Consider the following 21,123-nt stretch of genomic DNA (forward strand, 5'->3'; position numbering starts at 1 on the left):
CAACAACCCAAAAGGCCAGTCATTTGACGAGTTTCGACCAGATTTCAAGCAGATGATGTTCTGCTCGCAATGCATTGATGCCAAGAGAGCTCTGAGAAAACTTCGTCGTTGATTCCACGTAAGAGGAAGTGTGATCACAGCAAAGTTGAACAAAGACAACTTCTATAGCTTTTGATTCCCCCAAATTCAAGACAGTAGCATCAAGAAATCGTCCACATCGATACCAGAAAAGGCACGTACCCCTATCCAACATATAGTCTACATCACGATGCAACCCCTATTCCGTTGTCTGGTCCTATTGCCCCACGCTCTGTTGCCAGCCACTGTAGCCCCTTCTCCAGCTGCCGTGTTGGTCTGATGGGCACCGTTGGCAGCACTGTTTCCCACAACCGCAGCTCCTCCCGACGCCCTTTGCGCAATCCAGTTGAGAACGAGCTCCGAGGGAATTCTCGGGGCAGGAGGGTCATTGGGTGTTGCTGTCATACGACTACTGGCCCCGGACGTCTGCTGGCGGAGCAAAGCATTCGAAGGTCGGCGGGAGGGCCTTGAGACACGGTTTCTCCTGGTATCCGCTTGTGATTGCATCGCGTTGTCGTAAGAGGTGCTAAGAACAGTCAAGATGTCAGCCAATGGCACATACCATCAGGTCTGGGCATGCAGTATCGTACAGCAAGGGAGAGACATTGGAAACTGACATCTTGGACTTCCAGTGAATACCCTTTTTTTGAGGATGGAACTCGAAAGAGACGCACTGGCTCGACCACAGAGAGTTCAGGATGGGAAGACCGTTATTTATAGCTGTACATCATTTTATTGCCGTACACCATTAACACTATGGAACATGTTAAGGAGCCATAAGAGATTTCAAGCCACCCGTTAACGCCGTACGCCAACGTTTGGTCGAGTACGTGCTCGCCTTCCACACTACTGGGACCGAGTCTTTACGCTAGTTTGGGAGCCTCATTTTTGGGCTGCAAGGGGGGAGAATGTCGACCGAGACTTGAGCCACGTCATCCCACTTAACATGTAGACATGGTAGCGTGGTCAAAGATGTGTCCGGCTCTTTATTGACACTCTCGTATTGTTGGTTCCCACAAGGGAAACGTACTGAACGATATCTTGAGTGTAAGATGGGCTATTTGGGGATGGGACGGTCTCACAACTCTCTGCAAGGTACATGGTGGGGGGCAACACTGCGCATGAGTTACTGTCCCTTACAGAAAGGCACGAACGAAATCCAGACACTCATGATTCTAAAGAAGACGACAAGACATAAGGAAACGGAGTCATGGATGCTCGATGGAGATGAGGCGACCGAACAGGCGTCGAGGCAAACATGCGGCCATGCCCGATTATACGGCGCTATTGACCTTGCCTCGCGCCTTGTCTCTTGCCTCATCTTTGCGCTTTCTGTTTCCCCCTTCCTCTTTTTTTTTTTTTTTTTTTTTTTTTTTTTTTTTTTTTTTTTTTTTTTTTTTTTTTTTTTTTTTTTTTTTTTTTTTTTTTTTTTTTTTTTTTTTTTTTTTTTTTTTTTTTTTTTTTTTTTTTTTTTTTTTTTTTTTTTTTTTTTTTTTTTTTTTTTTTTTTTTTTTTTTTTTTTTTTTTTTTTTTTTTTTTTTTTTTTTTTTTTTTTTTTTTTTTTTTTTTTTTTTTTTTTTTTTTTTTTTTTTTTTTTTTTTTTTTTTTTTTTTTTTTTTTTTTTCTTTTTTCACATTCTATACCGAAGAATCATTGGAGAAAGGAGTCTGATTGGACTGCAAGGCAAGCTGGGTGAGTGACGAACAACCTAGTGATGTGATGAGTTGTCATGCGACTGGTGCTTTTTGTAGCTCTTTTCGTCCACGAGTGTGTTGCCTTGGATTGCCTTGTTTCATTTATATTGGGCGTCTAAGTGAGGATGGTGCAAATAGCATATAGCACGCTGGCTGGAATGTGATGTCGGCATACGCGGTGTGAAGAAGAGTACTGAAGCATGACGGATCCTGGCGAACGAGCTGCGGGCTGTGTGCAAAGCTCTGGTGCTATGAGTAAGGCCACTTCCAAGTGACAATCTGCGGCAGCGGAGCGGCAACACAGCACAAAGAGAAAGGATGAGAAATTCGATGTAGAAAGACAGCGGTACACATGACAAAGGTCTCTCTCTCTCTCTCCAGGCTTATTGAGCTCGCTCCCTGTATGTGCGCCACCTCTCACACGGGCCAGTAGCCCTGCAGAGCCCTGATTGCATGCATGGAGTATTCGTCACAAGACAGGCTTTGCCCTAAGAATGGCCCAATAGAGCTTGGCTGTCGCTCATGGCGACGAAGTAGTATAAACAGGAAGCGTAACGTGCAGTGATCTCGAGTGGAAATTTCAGGAACTCTCGAATCCTACCTAACCCAGGTATTCGTTGCTCGTGTATTTAACCTCGAAGTCGAGCCGCATCACGCTAATTGACGGGTCTGCGGGATGAGCCTAGCTCCCGCCCAGCGTTTGCCCCCTATGTGACCACGACAAGGAAATGGACCCTGAGATTCCATGGCAAATGGGTACGCGAGTCAAGCAGACACTGGGGCATTTGAAGCAGCCAGCAACAAGGTCTCTCCCCAAGGTAAGCATTTCTGAAGTATACGGACTTTCAAGGGTCATGAGCCCATACGTTTTCGAAAGGCGGGGTGGAAGAAGCGTGTATTCACACCATATTTGCCTTCAATTGCCTCCATATAATTCACATGCTACCCTGACGTATCTCCTACACACTTCATAGACACCATTACACTCAAGTCCATCGTTCATTCTCTACCTCGCAACATCCTTTAGCCACCGCCGCTCTCGCCGTTGGAAATGACCAAGCGAAGAACTCCATCCGTCGAAACCAGCAGCGGACTGCCGAAGCCCCCAGAAGTAGCAAGACACTCTGAAATAAAATCAGGAAATGCGTCCTGCACAGACTGCTCGTCAAACGTAACCGCGTTTCCATTCGCAAAGGCGCCGATAATGACCTCGCAGTGACCGACTGTGACAGAGATAGCAGACTCCTGGGCGCCCTGAGCCGCGGGAGGGATGGTGCAGACGCCGTCGGTGCAGTGAGCGGACAGCAGCTCCGGGACGGCCGCGTTGCAGTCTGCGGCGTTGATATTGTTGTTCTTCCCGCCGCCGCATTGGGGGGCGTTGAAGGTGACGGAGCCGAGGGGGGTGGTTTGCTGGGCGACGGTTGTGCCGAGGCGGCTGGCGAGCAGCGCGATGGCTGCGGGGGACTTCATCTTGGTAGATGAGGTTCTCACAAGGCTGAGACCTGCTTGTTGCCGAGGGTGGTGGCCGTAAGGATATTGTTGGACTTGGAGGAGAGGCGTCTGTATTTATATCTGGGCAGCGTAGCATCAGACATGATTTCATCCGCAAATTATACGTACTTCAATGCTGTCGTCGGGACATCTCCACCTGTATCGGAAACACTCTGCGAGTATTCTCCGTCAGCATTGACTGATTTCATATTGTCTCTGTGGTTTCTGACGTGCTCCACGAAGATCATGCCCAGCCCCTGCCAGGAGCGGGACTTCACTCCCCTGGTCCGTCCCCGGGTTTTGATGCCGGAGACCCCCATCTACGCCCGTTTGGATGTAGGTAAGCGGCGGATCAATTATCCCGCCAGCAGCACGATGGAGACACGAGGCAGTCAGTACTGAGATGACAAAGTATTCGGGTGAATTATTGTCTCCTTGCGAGCTCGGCAGTCCGTGAGTTAGAGGACAAAATAGGACTCAACTAGCGGGGACTGACATTGTACTCCGGGCCAGAAGCTGCCCACGATCCTATTCAAGTCCGGCAGTTTTTCTTGTTAAACAATGATGCGTTGCCTATTAAGTGACCTCGTGTGGATCTTTGGAGACGACATATTATTCCATTCATCCATCTATTCAGCCGAGGTTGCAAAAAGAGAAGCTTGCCTAATATTAACTTGCCATTTTGCAGCCAGAACAGGGGGACAAGGCGTGCTATTTTGGATGTTATCATTCAGACCAGCAACTCCAGTACCCGTATAGTCGCTCAAGGAGGAAGTGTCTAAAACCAACGATGTGTTTGGGCGTGTATAAAGATGACTTGGCCCTGAGGACAGGCAGAAACAAATGCATGTAGATCGTTGTACTACTAACTACAACCCAAGTAGCGTTGGCATCATGATGCTGGAATCTCCCTCTGAAGTAGTCTGAATCCGCCAGCTCTTGACAACCTCGGACCATCATCGCCCAACGCCCAACGCCCAAACCGCTATGGCCGCTCCCGTCGCCACCACAGCAGCAAGAATAGACGCAGCCGGCATCAAGGTGCCCAGCATCGCCATGCTCGTCAACGTCGCAAATATTCCGCCGGCGGGAGTGAATGCTCCATACATCCACGATTGGAAGACCGCAGCAACCGTTCCTTGACGCCCATTAGCCGACTGCCACACCGCAAAATTCTCCTTTGTGTCTTGTTCATATTTGGAGTGTGTGGAGGATGTAAAAAAACGAACGTACCCGCTCCGATGCCAACGGGTCCGAAGCCCAGGCAGAGTATCAAGGTGCAGACTGCGGTGAAGGTAATCGCCCAGGCTAGGATCACGGCGAGGATATCTGTTTCGCGCGTCCTTTATTAGCAGGATGCTGGGCAAGAATCCATCCGTTGCGACTTACGAGGCTGAGAGAGCCACTCGAGTATGGTGTCGAAGAGGTGAATGAGGCCTTGTAGGCTATCGCTCGAGTAGAGCAGAATAGGTGCCATTGCGAATGCGATAGACGCGAAATGCTGTTGACGTAGACCGGGGTTGTTGGGTTGAATATAGTTTCCTGATCCAAGATGTAAACAGCGTTTGGATGCTGATTGCTGCCTGAATGAGGAGAGAAATGACAAAGGCTCTGAGAAAGATTTCAGGTCGCAACTGAATGCATGTATACGAACCAATCAGTGTCCCCATGGTATATCTGTATTTCCGATGCAAGGGAGAGCCTTGTGTTACATCGATCCTGTCTGATAGGCTCCCAGGGCAAGAGAGCACAGCAATGGGCGATTTGCACATGTAATGTCCAGCAAATGCTCAGCAAGATGTTCTTCTCCTTTCGGGGATTACTCGTGTATCAATCCCTCATATATGTAAAAGCCTGCAAAGAACAATCACCTCATGATGTCAACTTGGACAAATCGGAAGCTCAACGGACTCAATTGTCTGATTTGCTATGAAATAAGACCGCCATGCACGAAACAGTCATCTTGGACTAAAAGTAAAGATGGACGATCTCAATCGGTCAAAAACAATACCCTCTGTCTCGTAGGCCACTCACTTGAGCGACGCAAAACCGTTCCACCAACCTTCCAAAGCGAGACGCAACAATCCCGGATTCGCCTCAATCTTGTCCCTCACAGCAACCAACTCCTCCACATCCCAATTCGCCCACAGGAAACGCCCACTCAGAAAGTCCGACTCAGGGCCCGCAAGCCAAACCGCAAAGTTGGCCATCAGCTCCGGAGAGTCCTGAGGCGGCAGGTGCGGCATATTCGCCTTGTCGGCCATGTCGCTCTTCACAATTCCAGGACTAACATTGAACGCCTTGATGTTCGGGTTCTCGGCCTGCAGAAACTCCACCACCGAAGCAGTGGCCAGCTTGGAGGAGACGTAGCCGCTCATGGGACTAGCGGCCGGACCCATGTGAGCTGCGCCGGTGTTGACCCCGACGAAGACGGGCTTTCCTCGCACGGGCTGAGACTGGTTGAGGAAGTGCTTTCCAAGAAGATAGGTTCCGAGGACGTTGACCTCGTATCCCCTCCACCACTCGCTCGTTTCGCTGGAAGCAAGGGGTCCAGGTTCCGGCAGGTATCCGGCGTTGGCCACTAGGATATCGAGGAAGCTGACTTTGTTGATCTGCTGGAAGAGATCCTTGACCTGGTCCTCCTTTGAAAGGTCCGTCTGCATGGCGTGAAACGTTGTGTTTGGATATCGTTTCGCGAGCTGAAAACATGTTAGTAGATTGGAAGTCCTGGTTTGTAGGTGTTTTAGAACACTGAACCCTTTGTTCGACCTCCTCGAGGAGATTAAGACGTCTGCCGACGAGAAAGATGTGGTCCGCTCTGGCCTTTGCAAAGGCTTCAACAGTAGCTGCTCCAATTGCCGTTCCACCACCCGTGACCAGGACGGTTTTGCCTGCCGCTGATAGGGGCTCCTGCGTCGGGTCAGTTGCCGGAGTGGGCTCATGGTGATATTTCGCGGTAGCTGCTGGGAAGCTCATGGTGAACTCGTTTTGGTTGGTATATCTATTGATGCAGAAAACGGAGCCTTGGGATACTGGTCTTTCTTTAGGTGTTTGCTGCACAACGGGACTGCAACGCAATGTCCAAGGATGCACCCGACACCCCATCTTTATATCTTCCAAGATCCTCCAAAGAGGTTACCTTCCGTCTACCCCCATCGTTCTATATTAGACCGCCCCCATATACTCATCGATAACTGTAAAGCCCCATGCTCAATTGTTCGAAAGACCTGCATCAATTTCATTTGTCAGCCCTCCCCTCAAAGTCAACTTGAGAGCAACCATCACCCTCAAGCAAATCTCCACATTCCTCAACGTCACTTTCCATCAAACATACTTGCATGTTACACACAAACTGATTTCAAATCTCCAGCATCCATCGACTTCCAAAGGCGCGAAACCAGAATGTTCGTTCGTATCCCCTCTCCACCGGAATTACGAAACTCGGTCAGTGAGCCTTTCCCCCCTACCCCTCCCCGATGAAGTTGTTATCCGAATGAAGTTGCAAAACCCAGGGCTCTCCTCTAATAATGGGCAAGTTCGTGGGAATTCTGGGCCAAACGTGATTGGCCGGCAAATCTCCGACGGTAACAATCCGCGAAACTTATTAGCAAGCAATCGAGCAGTGGCTTCGGAATAAGAAGCCGCTGCTTTTTCGGGGGTTGCTGGAGTAAGAACCGATTAGATACGCTAATAATGACTATGAACGTATTGCATCACCTTCTGTAAATGTCCTTCGAGTCTCATATTTTCACTATCCATTGTTGTATATACTGTTACTCGTGATTCTGACACGCATTTGTCAGTACTGCGCATATTCTACCCAGGGCAGTGATCACCAACGTCTCTCCTACCGACACTTTCATGCGCATGATACGAATCTACCTTCATTTAGTGCAAAGGACAGAATACTTCTGACAAGATATATATATATAAGAGTGTATTATACTAAGAATACTGTTAAGATAATTACCTCCCCCTAAATCCCTAGGACAAGAGCTCGACATTCACCCGCGTAATGCTTCCCACCTCCTCAATCATGTCGATGCTCAGGGCATCAGCCACATCATCCTGCATCTCCCAGATCTGGCCTCGGACATGGCATCTCTTGCCCCAGCAATAAGGTCCTTGCGCCATTGGCGCATCTTCATCCTCAACATCACTTGTGTGGGCGCCGTCAAAGAGGTTGAAATCCAGAGAACTCTGTCCCGAAGATTGCTTCCACGGTCGAGCGTGTCCGGCCATGAGGACATCGCCATCTGCATCGACCTGTCGAATACTGCCATCTCGCTGAGAAGCAGACCGAAATGGAGGCTCACTTCTCCCGGTATTCAAAGCCCACGTCTTGGCCCATCCCTCGGCAGCAAATGCCCAGATGATCAAGTCTGGAGACGAGTTGAGCGCGATTTCGGTAAGGTTGCCGCAGACCGCCACGACATGGCCATGAATCTCGAGTGGATATGGGCAATCATCTCCAAACGGATCGTTCAACGAGTCAACGGCGACGTATCTCGGCTCGGGACGACCAAATCCGTCGTCACGGGCGGGATATCCGGTAGACCGAGCTTCACCATCAGTTCGGCGTATGTCGTGAAAGATGTCGGGAGGCACCGTGTAAAACACAATGATCTGTTGACCGGACTCTCCATCGCCTCGTCTCCCAGCAGCAAAAGTCGCAACGACACGGACGCCATGTCGCGTATCGGCTCCCGCAGTATACAATAGCGGCACCGGTGATTGTGCCTGGGGCGGAGGGCGAAACCACAGCTTCCGAAGGAGACGGGTAAGAGATCCCACGGGAGCATCGGTCCCTAGACAGAGACTTCCCGTGCGTGGATCGGTAAACAGAATATGGTAGCCATCGCTCAGCGGCACTGCCCGGAAGTGATCTGCACTAGCAGCAACGAGGCGTCGAAGAGGGCTGTCTCGCGGCACATTGCGGCTCAGGAGACGTTCATCGTCGTCTGCATTAGCACGGCCGTTCGATCCGCTGGCCTCTAGATAGATATCGCGGCCGTGCCGCAGGTACCAAGACTCGGCATCAAGACAGGACACCACGGCCGAGCTGCCTGTCCCCAGAAGCGAAGTGCTGAATCCGTCAACGATGCCTTGCAGCAAGTCCATGGGGCCACCAAGGCCAGCGGTCGAGCTGATCAACCTCAGCTTTCTCGGCGTGTCGACTCCTCTTCGCGGTGGTAGGAAGTAGAGAAAGTCGCTCGGAGACGTGAGCGGGAACCATCTACTGAGATCCTGACCCGTCATGGCATCAACCCAGTGCAGTTCAATTCCGGCCGAACATCCAAACGCCACGCATTTTCTCTGAGGACAGATGGCCACCGATCGAGGAGGGTCGTCTGGATGGCAGATGTTGCGATAGACCGACCGCGGGCCTTCTTCCAGTGGCACAGGCAGGCAAGGCAGCCGATTCTGGCATACACAAGGAGTCGATGACGAAGATGCTGACCCAGAGGAGGTTGCGGAAGCGGAAGCCGATGCAGAAGCAGACGAACATGCGATATCAGAAGGGAATGCAAACGACTCATCTGCCCCATATCCCCCAGCAGCAGCAGCCTCCTCATCCATATGAGGCGTCGAAGGGCTCGATGTGCCCGTTCTGTCCGCCATGATATCGCACACCATGCCAACACGTCCCTCCATCAGAAAGGCCACAGAGTATCTCTCCGCCGACGCATCCATGCTGCACGAAATCACCCTCCGCGGACACAAGATCCTCGTCACGGGCCTCAAAAGCCCCAGCGGCATGCCCTGTCTCCGCCGAATCGGCAACGCCCACATCAGCCGCTCCGGGAAACACACATGGTTCAGTTCGTATATGTAGACTACGCGGCCATGCGCCGCCATCAGAAACCTGCCGTAAAGGCTCACGGTAAAGCTCATGGCCCCATGCAAGTCCCCAGGCATACTCCCAAGCACCGCAGCACTGAAATCCGTGTGTCCAACTTCCACAAAGGCAGGCCTATGCTGCTGTCGGCGTTGCTGCTCGCCCAACAGGCTGCACTCCCGCGCTAACCACTTGCTCATGATGGCCTCACGGCTGAGGCTCGACGCCGGCGTTCTTCTCATAGGTGATAGGATGCTCAACATGCTGCTCCACCATCTTCCCTGCTTCAGCATGCTCGTGAGCAGCTCGCGGTTAAACGACGCGGAATACCAAACTCGACACGTGTGTCTCGCCGCATCAAAGTCCGCGGGTGACAGATGGTAGTAAATCTGCTGCAGCAGCTCGTTGGGTAGTCTCATTGAGCCAGGATCATCTTCTCCCAAGTCACACGTTAGTACTCCTCCTCATTCCGCCACGAATGGAAACATGACAGAAGTGAGCTCACCATCTTCGTCCTCTTCACTACCATACTCTCCCCCAAAGATCTTCTCCACATCCGCCAACTGCCCAGGAAGCGCGTAGATCCTCCTGTCGCCGCTCGTCACCATCGCGACGACGGCCATTGTCTCGCCAGGCGTGCTCATGCTCGTGGGTCGCTGCCGAGTCCCTCTCGATCTCGTCGACCGAGCTCCGGCAACACCTCTCGAGACAAAGATTTGCGAGGACGTTTTGCAGGCTGGCCTCCTGTCCAGGAGGCTTTTCGCAATTTGCTTGTGTATATGTATGTTCTCTCTGTGATGCTCTCTGAGGTCAGGTTCAATACTCGATAAAAGGACGTACGATGTGATAACTTAGGTTGGGTCGTGAGGGTACGAACAACAGGTAAGCAGGTGGATGTAGGTAAGCGACGCTTCCAATTCAGCAGGAAACGGCGATACGCCCATATGGACATTCTTCTTGACACAAATATTAACTCCTTGTCGAGCTCTCCTTCATCAGAGTTCATCGCTCCTCCTCGAAACTAACACCTATACAAGTCATGCAAAGAAAGGCGCTATCTAACTATTTCAGTGGTATCGTTCCTGCCATATGTAAAGCGGCAAAGGGCATAGAGGGAATCGCAGCCAGCGTGGAAAGAAAGGGATATTGCAAGGGAACGTTGCGAATAGGTGGTAACAATCAGCCATGAATCAATAACGCCGCGAGATGAGAAACGAAAAGGCAGTAAGCAGTAAAAGCAGGTTCGACGTCCCCAAACAGAGCGGCGGCCGTATTCGCGTACCCAAATGTAGCCCACTATCAAACGCAGCCCATCTCAAGCCAATGTCGGGTTCGCTCATCTTGAGTTTCGGTCACGTCGTGATGCGTTAAGCCACACGTTATCCTCCCCGATGCCCAAAGAGCTGTCCGCATTGGGCAGCACCAGTGTGGGCTGGTCTTCTCCAGATCCGTCCGCGGACCCGGTCTCTGATTCCTCGTCAGTCATTACGATCGGGGGCGGATCAGTGTAGACCCATGGCCGCTCGAGACTAAAGTTGTACATGTTAGCATGTAGATCATATAAACAGTCAAAGAGCAGTACTCACGGCACGACGAGGCTCGGGTTGACAAACGTCAAGCCCTTCTCCTTGAGTTCGTCCAACGTGCTGCCTCTCCGTAGCATCTCTCGTGATTGAGAGCGGTCCGGGCTCACGTCATCAGACTCCTCCTCGTCAACGACGGCCTCGTCGGCGCCAGAGCCTGGCGCGGGCTTGATGGCTCGCAGAGCAATGTACTTCATCAGTGGCACATATCGTCTCTTGAAGTAGTAGCTGTACCAGATCGAAAAGGGGATGAGAGGGAAGACAGCCACCGACTGCACAAACGCCGAGAGGGATGCAATCTGGCCAACCATGACAACCTCAAACACCACAAGGCCGACGACGATGCGGTAGCAGATAATCGGCCACGCGCCTCCCGTCGCGTGCTGCGGCTGGTCCATCGCATACAAGAGCATGTGCTTGAAAGTGAAGTACCCAATCGCGAAATAGATCGTTCCAAAGATCAGAATGGCGAATCCCCACCTCAGCACGCTGTATATGATGCACAGGTTGAAGACGAGCAGCGAGGTGGGCAGATAGAAGCCGTACTGAAAGACGGGCGGCTTCTTAAGCTCCGCATAGTCTCGTGGGGTCCGAGCCAGTAAGCGGTTGATTGGGAAGAGGAAGACGCTTCCGACTTCCAGAATCCGGAAGGGCATCAGGCCAATGCCTTGCAGGATGATGAAACTGATGTAGAAGACGGACAATTCTTCCACATCAGCCGCGATGGCTCTGGGAATCTTGCTTGTATCTCTGAGAAAGTCTTGGAGCACGCTCCAGAAGTCGACTCCTGTCTTCGAAACAGCAAAGACGAAGAAGGTGTTGAAGAAGGTGAAGAAGAAGTTCTTGGAGATGAGCGACAGCTCAACGTCGCCATGAGATATCATTCCCTGGCGGTTGGACAAGAAGTCGTAGAGGTAGGGAACAGCAACGTTGAGCAGCGACACCACCAAGGTAGGGACGCCGTTCTGAAGCAGGGAGTGGATGATGGGATGGTACTCGAGCCATTCGGAGAAGGAGGGCAAGATCTTCTGAACAGTGCATATGCTGAGCCAAGAAGCAAGGAATGCTGTAGGGAAGATCCAGACAAGGGTGAGAATCGTGATGAAGATGGTAATCGCCCAGGCCTTGATCCGCCGCACCGCGCGAGGTTCGTACGTGTTCTTCCACACAATGTCCGACGGCGACGGCGCAGCCTTGGTGAGGAACCGTCCAGGCCGGGGATCAATCCGGGCCTGGACGATCAACTGGCAAGACATGACAGAGTCCATGGTCACGAGCACCATGTCTGTGGTGTTGTACTCCTTCTTCCGAGCGTCGTGGATCTTGTCGTCGAGTCTCCGGAGCTTCTCCTCGTAATAGTCAATGGCATCGACCCTTCGGCTTCGCAGTCCGAGGAAGCCATATCGCAGCGAGACTTGCGGTCGATCGCCTTCGCTGACGTGGACGTGGGCTTGGTCAGAATCATCTCCCAAGAGCCGCCAGTTCTCGCCCGTCTCCTCATCGCCTTCGGTGATGTGGGAATCGTTCCGGGAAGACTCGGCATGGCCATTTCGGTCGTTGCGACCATTGGCGGCCGAGTACCGCTGCTGCTTGCGGTAACGCGCCCAAGACACCTCCAGCTTATGGAGGATCCTGTTCCTTTCCTCCATGATCTCGTCCAGAGCCTTCCAATCTCGACAGATCGATACGGCCTCGACCTTGCCCATGCCCAGCTTCTCGATGACGGCCCGGATGCGCGCTTCGGTTCTGAACGATGACGGTACGCCAGTAAGGCGAAACGTCCGATCCGTCAGGGTCGACTGCGACCCCAAATAGTCCTGCCTGTACCCAATGATGCGGAAGGTCTCCTTGTTGACGAAGTAAATCGTCAATCCGACAAAAAAGTAAGTGAAGAAGACGTAGGCCCATAGGAAAGTCCTCTCGGCGCTCTTGTCTCTTGGCACGCCGTCTCCCGCCGCGCCCAGCGAGGCCGAGCCCAGGGGCAAGCTAAGCGGCTTATACAGGTCGTCCCAGTCGTCGCCACCGTCGCCGGCCGTGTTGTTGCCTCCTATAAGCGGCGAGAAGTTGCGATAGCTGTAGTTGATGGGCCACAGGACGACGACGGCGAAGAAGGCCATGATGGCGAAGATGCGGGTGGACATTTTGAAAAAGGTCAGAAACTGTGTAACCACACATTAGCCGCGGTCGTCTTTCGATGAATTCAACCCTGAAGCCATTGGCGATACGCACAACAAACGCATCTAGTCCCGCCGACGCCAGAATCTGCTGCTCAGACACCTTGTACAGCCTGGGGATCCATCCGAAGAAAGAGTCGGTCAGCGGGGGCAGGCCGATGTTGGGATCAAGGCGCCTCTTGCGCGCGGCATAGAGCGTCGGCCATCGCGGGCGCAGGATCTGGAAGCGTCCAAGGCAGGCTCAATTAGCATCCAGCAGTGATTGTCGAAGGCATGCATGCGGCATGTTTGGGGGGAGCTCACGCAAAAGGCAATCAGGGCGCCGACGCCTAGAATCAGCGACAGCACCAGCTGCACCTCAAGGTCGCGCACCGTCTTGGACGCCGGCCGGACGTAGTCGTCGCCATCGCACTTGTCTGGTTTGACGTTGTCACCGAACATGATGCTTCATTCTCCTCCCGTGTCCGGGCTACAGAAGAGACGAGAAATCGAGGAAAAAGAAGAAGCAGAAGCTCCGCGAACAAGGACAAGGAGAGGTTGCATAGGTAAAGGTGGGTTTCGCGGTTGTTAGGGGGAAAGTCTTGTGACGTAGCGCTTTAGCTTGATGCACGATTCATGCGCTAACAGCGCTCAAGCACTGCAGGTTACAGCACCTAGGCTTCTGCAGGCGAACTGCTTGGAGTGGCAAACATCACTGGACCTCAAGTCTGCAGCACTCTGTGATTGAATGCATTTGATGCATGACGAGACACACCGCCACCACAGCCACAGTTAGGAGGCGTCATCAAATCGGATACATATGTGTACTTGACCCTGGAGGCTGCACTTACATGTCGAGGTCAATAGGTAATTTGCTTCTACTATTCTCTGCCAATCCATTGCTACCTCGGGTATTACTCGTGTAGAATCTTTCAAAGTCACAACCTCAACCAACACATCACCGTTCAATCCACGTGGTTCAGTCCCCAGATGCCATGACTCTCCTCCCCCAAAGTGGTCCGATCAGACGTCCATTGGTCTCAAGTCGGGCTCCCATGTCTCTGCCTAAACGGCGAACACCGCAACCCAACGTCCCAGCTAGGCAAGAAGAAATGGATACAGTTCCAATCAGTTGGAACGTATGGGGTAACCGCAGTCCCTACATGTCCAATTATCCGGACCATCGTGGGAGGTCTTTGTGACGAACCATGTAGCGATTGGTGGTAAAGAGCCCGGACCAGACATAGAACGCCCCTTTATCAACCAATCCAGGACAGCCGTCATATCCTCTCGTGAGAGGATCAGCTTGTCGCATTATCAGTTTTCACAATACCTCCAAATGTCCCCGGATTAGGCCTGTCAAGCTCGCCGTATGGGCCCCATGAGTCCTTGAGTCCTAGAGAACTTTCTTACGTCGAGTTGACAACGCAGATTGGATAGGCTCAACCCAGCACTCGAGTTTCACAGCCAATTTCCACCCTCTTTCACAACTTTTCATGCTTGGTTCACGTACCATTACAGAAATGTTGCTTGAAACCGCATCCTCCTCCTCCATGGGTCGAAGCCCAGCGCTGATAACGCTTAGCCATCGAGATTCGGGCCCGGTGAGTTGAAACGACACATTGCAACACGGAATCCATTCTGTGGCACATTCCGAGTATAACTTCAAACTGCCCTGCCCTTGTCGAGAAAAATTTTTCGAGGGTGGCCGCCATGTCATCATAACAGAAACCGAGTTACCCTCATGCTCAAGTCCTAGACCAGTGAGATCAGCAACTTGGCTGCCTACCAACCACGATTCGGCGGCTCATATCATCCGGCAATTGGCCAAGCCCCATGTGAAAAGCATGTGCCTGGGGTATCACAGCATATGAAAACCGTTTGAGAGACCTCCAAGGAAGTTTAGAACTTCCAGGCGCCTGTTCGCGAAGCAAGGAGTAAACAAGCTTCTAAGCTCCCACCGCCTGCCATTTCGTCACTGTACGAGACGTGAGTGCTTGGGTAGAACTTGTCAGACGTTGAAAAGGCGCAATTTCGAACCAAAGCACCACCAGCGGGTGTGGCACAGTGCTTCATTATCTCACCGAGAGGGAGTTGGTCGTTGTTCGTTGTTCGCTGGAGCAGTCGTGATCATGTGCTGAACATTCCGAGACTGTGTGAGACCGGGAACAGCTTCCGCTGGCCCTGTGCTGTTCCACAGAGAGTCGGCCAGGGACCAGCTGGGCTTCCTGAGTGTGAAGCATGAGCCATGATGGTCTGTCTGCCATAGCCACGTAATCCTTGCCATGTTGGATTCTTCTTCGTTTAGGGCTGCCCTTCTGGGAGCCGGACGCCAACAGAGGAGCGCAAGCAGTGCTGCTGAGAGGATTCAAGTGCGTCGACATGGCCCACCTTGTCAAGCTGCATGGATTTGCAGGCAGGAAGCGCAGGCGAACGCTGTGATGCCTCGCAGACGCACATGGTAGCCATATCACGATACGAAAGCATGATGTCGTCTGCGAAGCGCATGCATAGGGGCGCCAGTCTTGGGTTTGCCAAGCCCTTGTTGCTCGGCGACAGACTGATACAGACAACGCATAACTCACCTGAGAGCTGGAAATTAGAAGCATATTTGGTGATTGTGGCCTGACTTGAGTACCGTGGCTTGGCGTCGAGCGCCCCTGCGTTAGTGTAGTACGACCGACCAAAAGTTCGAGATTCTGCGAGGAGTCTCGAGAGTAACCGTTGCGGCAGCAAAAGGATCTTGTCAGATGCTGTACCCCATACGAGCCCAGCCTCGGCTGGCGGATGCTGAGTGGACGGATGGCCCTATCGGAAGCAGGATCCCGTCGGCAGAGGGTTTCATGGGCTGAACCTTTGCTTCCATTTTCCAATGTACGACGGAACCAGGATAGCGACCCAGTGCTCAAGACGTCGGCACTTATCAGCCTGATGCCTCGGAAGTGCCAGAGAAAAGATAAGATTGTGGGGTAGAAGCATGACACGGAGCGGTCAAAGGTTATCTCTACCTCTGAGACGACTGTGACCATATCACTTCAAATCTCGTCCGAGGGCGTCCCATGCTTCGAATAGCAACCGATTCCCTACTCTCAGGGGTTCTCGGTCGACTGTTGTCACTCATGCCGAGCAAAAAGGCTTAGCCTCGCCTTTCCTGCTTGAAGGAGAACAAGGAGCGGTGAAAGCAAGAGAAGATGGACCTTTCATGAGATGACATGCTCTCCCATGTAGGTTCCTTGCTTCCGTCGCACACTGCAGCTGCCCGTTGTAGCATGTCTCAAGATTATGCTCGACCAAACACGTCACTGAAAAGCACCTGCCACAGAGGTAACATATAGATCATCTCGGCGAGCCATCTCCAGCTCATCGCTTCAACCGCGTAGCAGCACGAAGTACCTGGATGCGTGGATACTGCGCTTGAAACAAAGATCGCGAACGAGGGGACATCGAGCGATGGAGTGTGTAGCGGTGGCTGAATGTTTGACAAGAGGAGAGCGCTTCCTTCAGGAGCAGAAATGCTGGGAAGAGCACTTGATGGAGCCCAGATCCTGAGACAACAGCATGAGCTCACATCAACACATATCAAGGTTGATTCCAAGAATCTTCTGTGCCACGTCCATTACACAAACGAGAGCTCCCTTTGGCCGTTCTGCCCAACCGATGCAATGCGTGCCCAAGACACGCTGATGTTCCGATCCCGCATGATCCCGGTCGAGCAGCATAGTCCAGGCACAACCATCCATGCTGTGTCTCCGTATGTTGTATGATAAGGGCCGAAGTGCACGTCAGCTTCATGAATGCAGACTTGCTGCCAATAAACGGCCATATGGCGGCGTGATATTTACACACATGTACAGAATGGACAGTGCGGTGGGCTGAGTGATATGTGACATGTTGGGACTGGCTGAGAGGAGTTTCTTGTAGAAGACGGCCGCAATGTTGATGTTTTCCATCAGTCGGAACCGGAGAAGCAGGATCGACCAAGTATAAAGGGAGAGGGTGTCCCGAGGAGAAGGGCCGCGTTCTCGAAGGTTTGGGTTCAACAATCTGCCAAAGGACACCGGAACACCGCTCCTTGCAACTGATATCAACCCATCTCCATCTGTACAAGATGCCCCAAGACAACACAACCACTTCGCAAGCAAAGCCGCAGGCAAAGAACAAGCCCAGTGGGTCCCTTCCCAAGACCAGCAAGACATGCAATCTCTGGATGCTTGAGCGAAGAGTGCTAACGGAATCGAGTACAGCCATCTCGCAGGTGCAGGTGCCATACGGGATCCAAAGGTTCACGTCTGAGTGCGATCCCTGGCTTGCTCGTGGGACTGTCGTTGGCATTGCAACGAGCAACCAGGGCGGGCGACAGAATGCAAAAGCCAAGAATGACGATGACCGGTCGACAGTGGCCACTCAAGGCTCGGGCAAATAGCCTTATGATGTTCTCCGCGGTTGTGGACTTTGCCCCATAGGGACTTGGGGGCCGTGGGTGAATCTCAGGAGGTAGACCGAACCAGTGGCCGTAAATGAGTCGAAAATGCCAAAGGTGTTTAGACTTGGGTTTCGTTGGATCTTTGCTGCACCAGGTACCAGCGCCGGGTCTGATAGGATAGGGCGATTCGGGTGGGGGGCAAGTTTGAGAACTGAGCACGGCCCTTCATGCAGATGCTGAGGCTGAGGCTGAGCATCGACGGAACACGAATGGGAAGTTAAAACATGTTTTTGGTACGAATTTCGAATTCGCGGTGTGCTTCGTACTTTGTATGTGGTGACTTGTATGCGCCAGAAAGAGTAGCTATCGAAGGTGTCGTGCTGCTTAGCACAGCCTCAGGCCTGCATACTCATACTTCGTACCGGAGGATCCCGTAGGTAGTGGTTGGTTACGGGAGACTCATCCTCCGAGCCTCGTACCGGTCTGTATTCGGTAAGCAGCGTCGAGTATTCTTCCGCCAGCACAAGGCCGAGGATTGCCCCGAGACGGGATGGAATCGGGCCATGGTGGTGATGGCTTCTGCTTCGCCGTAATGTTGGCAGCCAGGTGTAGTCCAGATTGTCGGAGGATGGAGCAGAAGGTAGGCCATATAGATGGCCAGGTGACTGGCCACAGTAGCGTACGTCCAAGGCAGCGGTAGAAGCAATATCGAAGACAGTTCCTGGTGGTAATTTTGTTTCCTCAGCTAACGGACAGGGTCCAAGCGGCGCGAGCGCGAGCACGAGGCTAGGACGAGAATTGAGATGACGGATCCAACCGCTGTTGAGCCCCTGTTTCGGAGATCATAGATGGGTGACAGGGGTGAGAGACGTGCGACTGCCACCTGCCACCTGCTCTGCTACCTGCTACCAAGCAGCACTAGGCACGAAGCACGGTGGCAGCTGGCCAGCCTCGAAGGGGGGGGGTTGTTTGTCGCGCACGGCTCCAGCCGTGAAGATGGTGATCAGACAAAGGACAGGATGAGGAGATATCTTTCTTGGTGTGTTAGGTGGTGTTTCCGTCGGCATTATGTAACTCTACCTTCCACTCTCGGGACATGATCCGCGGGCAATCGATAAGGCAAGGCACAACTGTTGAGGGTGCAAGTAGTACCGGTACCGACTGCACGCAGAAATGACGTATGGGGCATTAGGGGCCAAGGGACGAAACACTTGTCTGAAGGACTTGCATATTGACGGGACACGGCAGTTGTGAGAATGTCTTCGTTGGAGTTGTCTTGAAATTCTGGAGCCGTTTGCTGTGACCTCATTGTGGTGTTGCTTCGAATTGCTTGGCTTCGAATTGTTTGATTGCTCGCGGCTGTGTGCACTTTCCATGTACATCCGGGATACTTGCGCCCCTAACAGTGACAAAGGTTGTTTGCATTTACCCGCCCTCTCCGCATCCCGCTAGCGACAGAATACGACCTGAGGAAGCACTAACATCAAGCACTAATGTTCTCGACTATGAATTGGATGGAATTCGCCGAGCTGCTATGGGCTGAGGCCTCGCCTGCAGACATTCAGCGTCTTGTAGAGCGCATCATCTCAACAAACACAGCGACTCCAAATCCTCCATGATTCAACTTTACCTCTCCATCGCAACTCATCACCAACTCATCGTCACTCACCAAAACGCTTCTTCTCCTCCTCCTCCTCCTCCTGCTGCCCCACACCCCCCGTCAGACCCTCCCCCCCAGGCCGCACTTCCCGCTGACGCACACCCCCCCCCATGGCGCTGAATACGGGCTTCTACAGGCCCTCGTTGGCTCCTGACGGGGCCCGTCTTAGCGCTCGAGGGCTGTGTCAGTTGGAAACGGACGCCCAACCAGGGCGCCCACAGCCAATTCGGCCCTGCGCCAAGTGCTGAAGCGGCCACTGATCCGAGGGATCCAGTGAGGTGATCCTTACACGCTCCATCCATTCCAGTCCCTTGTTGCGCTTCCACTCTATTTTTCCTTCTCTCCTCCCCTTCGCCTCGCCATTCCTCGACCTCGCCTCGCCGCCCAAAACACCAAACCCGCGTCCATCGCCAGCCTCTTCCGCGCCGGGCTTCCTCTCGCTACTTTGTCGCTTCGGTTCCTCCTTTGCTCGCCATACACGCGCCGTTTCCTCTGTTTCCGCCGCTGCCGGTCACGATCGACGCCGAACTCTCTCTGTCCTTCTCCACTCGACTAAGCCAGCCGCTCTCGCAATAAATCCAGATCCGACGAAGACGGAAACAAAGAAACGCCTCTGGAAGAGAGCGAAAAGATTCGGTGCTGAAGACGGCAACACGACGCGCTTGGCCCTCGCCTGACCGGACGACGACTTTCTCGAGCCTTCAACTTTTGTTTTTTCTTCCTCTCGTCCTTCGCTCACGCATCTTGCTTGACCCACGCACGGAGTTCAACAAGCGCTTTTTCTGAAACCAACAACAAATTTGTCAACATCTCTCGATTTTCCATTTTCAAAGGTTTGACGCAGGCGTCAACTTTCTCTCAAGCAATCTCGCTCTTCTTCCGTGACGGACTTCGTCGTACATATTCTTTGATTCCTCCTCCGGCCTCTGCCTTCATCGCGCACTTCAACACGTCACAATGGGTAATAATCAGCCTTCCCTGCTCTCCCACTTCCGAGCGGTCCGCCGTCTAACACTTCCGCAGCTGCTCAAGCGCCCATCACCACCCTCGTGCCCTTTGCCGATCGCGCCAAGCTGCCCGCCTGCGCAGCCGCCTGCGGCCACCTCTACGATGCCAACGGCGCCTGTGTGCCTCCGGCCGTTCCCACCAACACGCCTGCCGCCTACACGTCGTGCTTCTGCTTCGACACTCGCCTTGCGCCCTTTTCCACCACGACTGCCGGCGTCTGCGACAATGCCTGCCCCGACGACCCGAACGGGATGGCCTCCATCACCAACTGGTACCACAGCGTCTGCAACGTCAAGAACGTAGCTGGGCCTACAACCACCTCATCCACGACTACCACCGGCGGTGCTTCCGCTCCCCAGCGGACAGACGCGGCCCCAAGCGGCGACTGGTAGGCCGTCACCCCGGCAGCCTTGCTTGCTTCACTGCTCCAGATACTGACTGTCCGTAGGATCTCCAACCACTGGCAATGGGTTGTCATGCTCGTCATCCTCGTCGTCGGTATCGCCGGCATCTGGATTGGCGCCTGCATCTGGCGCCGCCGCTACCTGCGCAACCGCGAACTCCGACGGCAAGCCGGCGGCAACACCAACTCCTGGGGCTCCGGCGTGCCCGCCGCGGAAGCCGGCGCCGGCATCCCCATGACCTACCAGGACAAGGCGCAGGCCGCTGCAGCTCTGCCGAACTTTACCTCGACATCTGAGAAGCGCGGCACGACGACAAAGCTGTGGCCGTTCTCCTCATCATGAGAAATGAAGAAAATGTAGTTTCAATGAAAAAGAGATGGGATGACAGGACAATTTATACAGCAGCCTAATCAAGACGAGCACTACGACATTCGCAACCTTTATACAATCTTTTATTACTTTTTCATCCCGGACAGATGCCGCCTTTCGTACGAATACGTTGGTCGCAGAACAAACGACAAAGCCAGCCTTAGCTCTCCGTGCATACAGTCTCATCGACCGGGCTCAACAGACGTAAACATATCAACAACCGAATCAGCTCAACAGGCGCTCCACATCGACCATCTTACTCCCTTTTCTCATACATATTCATTTCAAAAATCATTCTTTTTTTTTTTCAATTACTTGTTGGATTTACGGCGCTTGACTGCGATTGCTTTGTTTTTTTTCTCTCAAAGCGGATGGGATTTCATGTGCTTTTAAAAATCAGGGCTAGGGAGTGGATTTGGGA

The 21,123-nt window shown here is 52.8% G+C and overlaps 11 protein-coding genes across 11 annotated transcripts; 3 read left to right on the forward strand and 8 right to left on the reverse strand.

Annotated features, from left to right (window-relative positions):
- Positions 1–258: 258 nt before the first annotated feature.
- Positions 259–697, reverse strand: CCMA1212_007759 (uncharacterized protein; the record flags this gene model as incomplete). The annotated part of the gene is made up of 2 exons (XM_073704921.1): positions 259–604; positions 669–697. The coding sequence occupies 2 exons, from the start codon at positions 695–697 to the stop codon at positions 259–261; spliced, it is 375 nt and encodes a 124-aa protein (XP_073556619.1).
- Positions 698–2,795: 2,098 nt separating this feature from the next.
- Positions 2,796–3,242, reverse strand: CCMA1212_007760 (uncharacterized protein; the record flags this gene model as incomplete). Its single annotated transcript, XM_073704922.1, has 1 exon — positions 2,796–3,242. One exon carries the CDS (start codon positions 3,240–3,242, stop codon positions 2,796–2,798), a length of 447 nt encoding a protein of 148 aa, XP_073556428.1.
- Positions 3,243–4,219: 977 nt separating this feature from the next.
- On the reverse strand, positions 4,220–4,740 carry CCMA1212_007761 (uncharacterized protein; the record flags this gene model as incomplete). Its single annotated transcript, XM_073704923.1, has 3 exons — positions 4,220–4,401; positions 4,497–4,592; positions 4,653–4,740. 3 exons carry the CDS (start codon positions 4,738–4,740, stop codon positions 4,220–4,222), a joined length of 366 nt encoding a protein of 121 aa, XP_073556429.1.
- A 553-nt stretch (positions 4,741–5,293) lies between these two features.
- Positions 5,294–6,239, reverse strand: CCMA1212_007762 (Short chain dehydrogenase andI; the record flags this gene model as incomplete). The annotated part of the gene is made up of 2 exons (XM_073704924.1): positions 5,294–5,962; positions 6,021–6,239. 2 exons carry the CDS (start codon positions 6,237–6,239, stop codon positions 5,294–5,296), a joined length of 888 nt encoding a protein of 295 aa, XP_073556430.1.
- A 1,008-nt stretch (positions 6,240–7,247) lies between these two features.
- Positions 7,248–9,725, reverse strand: CCMA1212_007763 (uncharacterized protein; the record flags this gene model as incomplete). Its single annotated transcript, XM_073704925.1, has 2 exons — positions 7,248–9,538; positions 9,608–9,725. 2 exons carry the CDS (start codon positions 9,723–9,725, stop codon positions 7,248–7,250), a joined length of 2,409 nt encoding a protein of 802 aa, XP_073556431.1.
- Positions 9,726–10,438: 713 nt separating this feature from the next.
- On the reverse strand, positions 10,439–13,300 carry CCMA1212_007764 (Calcium permeable stress-gated cation channel 1; the record flags this gene model as incomplete). The annotated part of the gene is made up of 4 exons (XM_073704926.1): positions 10,439–10,631; positions 10,689–12,844; positions 12,915–13,079; positions 13,163–13,300. The coding sequence occupies 4 exons, from the start codon at positions 13,298–13,300 to the stop codon at positions 10,439–10,441; spliced, it is 2,652 nt and encodes an 883-aa protein (XP_073556424.1).
- A 1,842-nt stretch (positions 13,301–15,142) lies between these two features.
- Positions 15,143–15,704, reverse strand: CCMA1212_007765 (uncharacterized protein; the record flags this gene model as incomplete). The annotated part of the gene is made up of 2 exons (XM_073704927.1): positions 15,143–15,498; positions 15,605–15,704. 2 exons carry the CDS (start codon positions 15,702–15,704, stop codon positions 15,143–15,145), a joined length of 456 nt encoding a protein of 151 aa, XP_073556425.1.
- A 414-nt stretch (positions 15,705–16,118) lies between these two features.
- Positions 16,119–16,661, reverse strand: CCMA1212_007766 (uncharacterized protein; the record flags this gene model as incomplete). Its single annotated transcript, XM_073704928.1, has 2 exons — positions 16,119–16,383; positions 16,465–16,661. The coding sequence occupies 2 exons, from the start codon at positions 16,659–16,661 to the stop codon at positions 16,119–16,121; spliced, it is 462 nt and encodes a 153-aa protein (XP_073556426.1).
- Positions 16,662–16,946: 285 nt separating this feature from the next.
- Positions 16,947–17,261, forward strand: CCMA1212_007767 (uncharacterized protein; the record flags this gene model as incomplete). Its single annotated transcript, XM_073704929.1, has 1 exon — positions 16,947–17,261. The coding sequence occupies one exon, from the start codon at positions 16,947–16,949 to the stop codon at positions 17,259–17,261; it is 315 nt and encodes a 104-aa protein (XP_073556427.1).
- Positions 17,262–18,434: 1,173 nt separating this feature from the next.
- CCMA1212_007768 (uncharacterized protein) lies at positions 18,435–19,806 on the forward strand (the record flags this gene model as incomplete). The annotated part of the gene is made up of 5 exons (XM_073704930.1): positions 18,435–18,439; positions 18,483–18,511; positions 19,058–19,194; positions 19,229–19,431; positions 19,755–19,806. 5 exons carry the CDS (start codon positions 18,435–18,437, stop codon positions 19,804–19,806), a joined length of 426 nt encoding a protein of 141 aa, XP_073556422.1.
- A 72-nt stretch (positions 19,807–19,878) lies between these two features.
- Positions 19,879–20,675, forward strand: CCMA1212_007769 (uncharacterized protein; the record flags this gene model as incomplete). The annotated part of the gene is given in 3 exon segments (XM_073704931.1): positions 19,879–19,882; positions 19,894–20,317; positions 20,378–20,675. The coding sequence occupies 3 exon segments, from the start codon at positions 19,879–19,881 to the stop codon at positions 20,673–20,675; spliced, it is 726 nt and encodes a 241-aa protein (XP_073556423.1).
- Between the last annotated feature and the right edge of the window lie 448 nt (positions 20,676–21,123).

The sequence above is a fragment of the Trichoderma ghanense genome (genome assembly GCF_004382785.1).
Source record: "Trichoderma ghanense strain CCMA-1212 chromosome Unknown scaffold_10, whole genome shotgun sequence".
Classification (NCBI taxonomy): domain Eukaryota; kingdom Fungi; phylum Ascomycota; class Sordariomycetes; order Hypocreales; family Hypocreaceae; genus Trichoderma; species Trichoderma ghanense.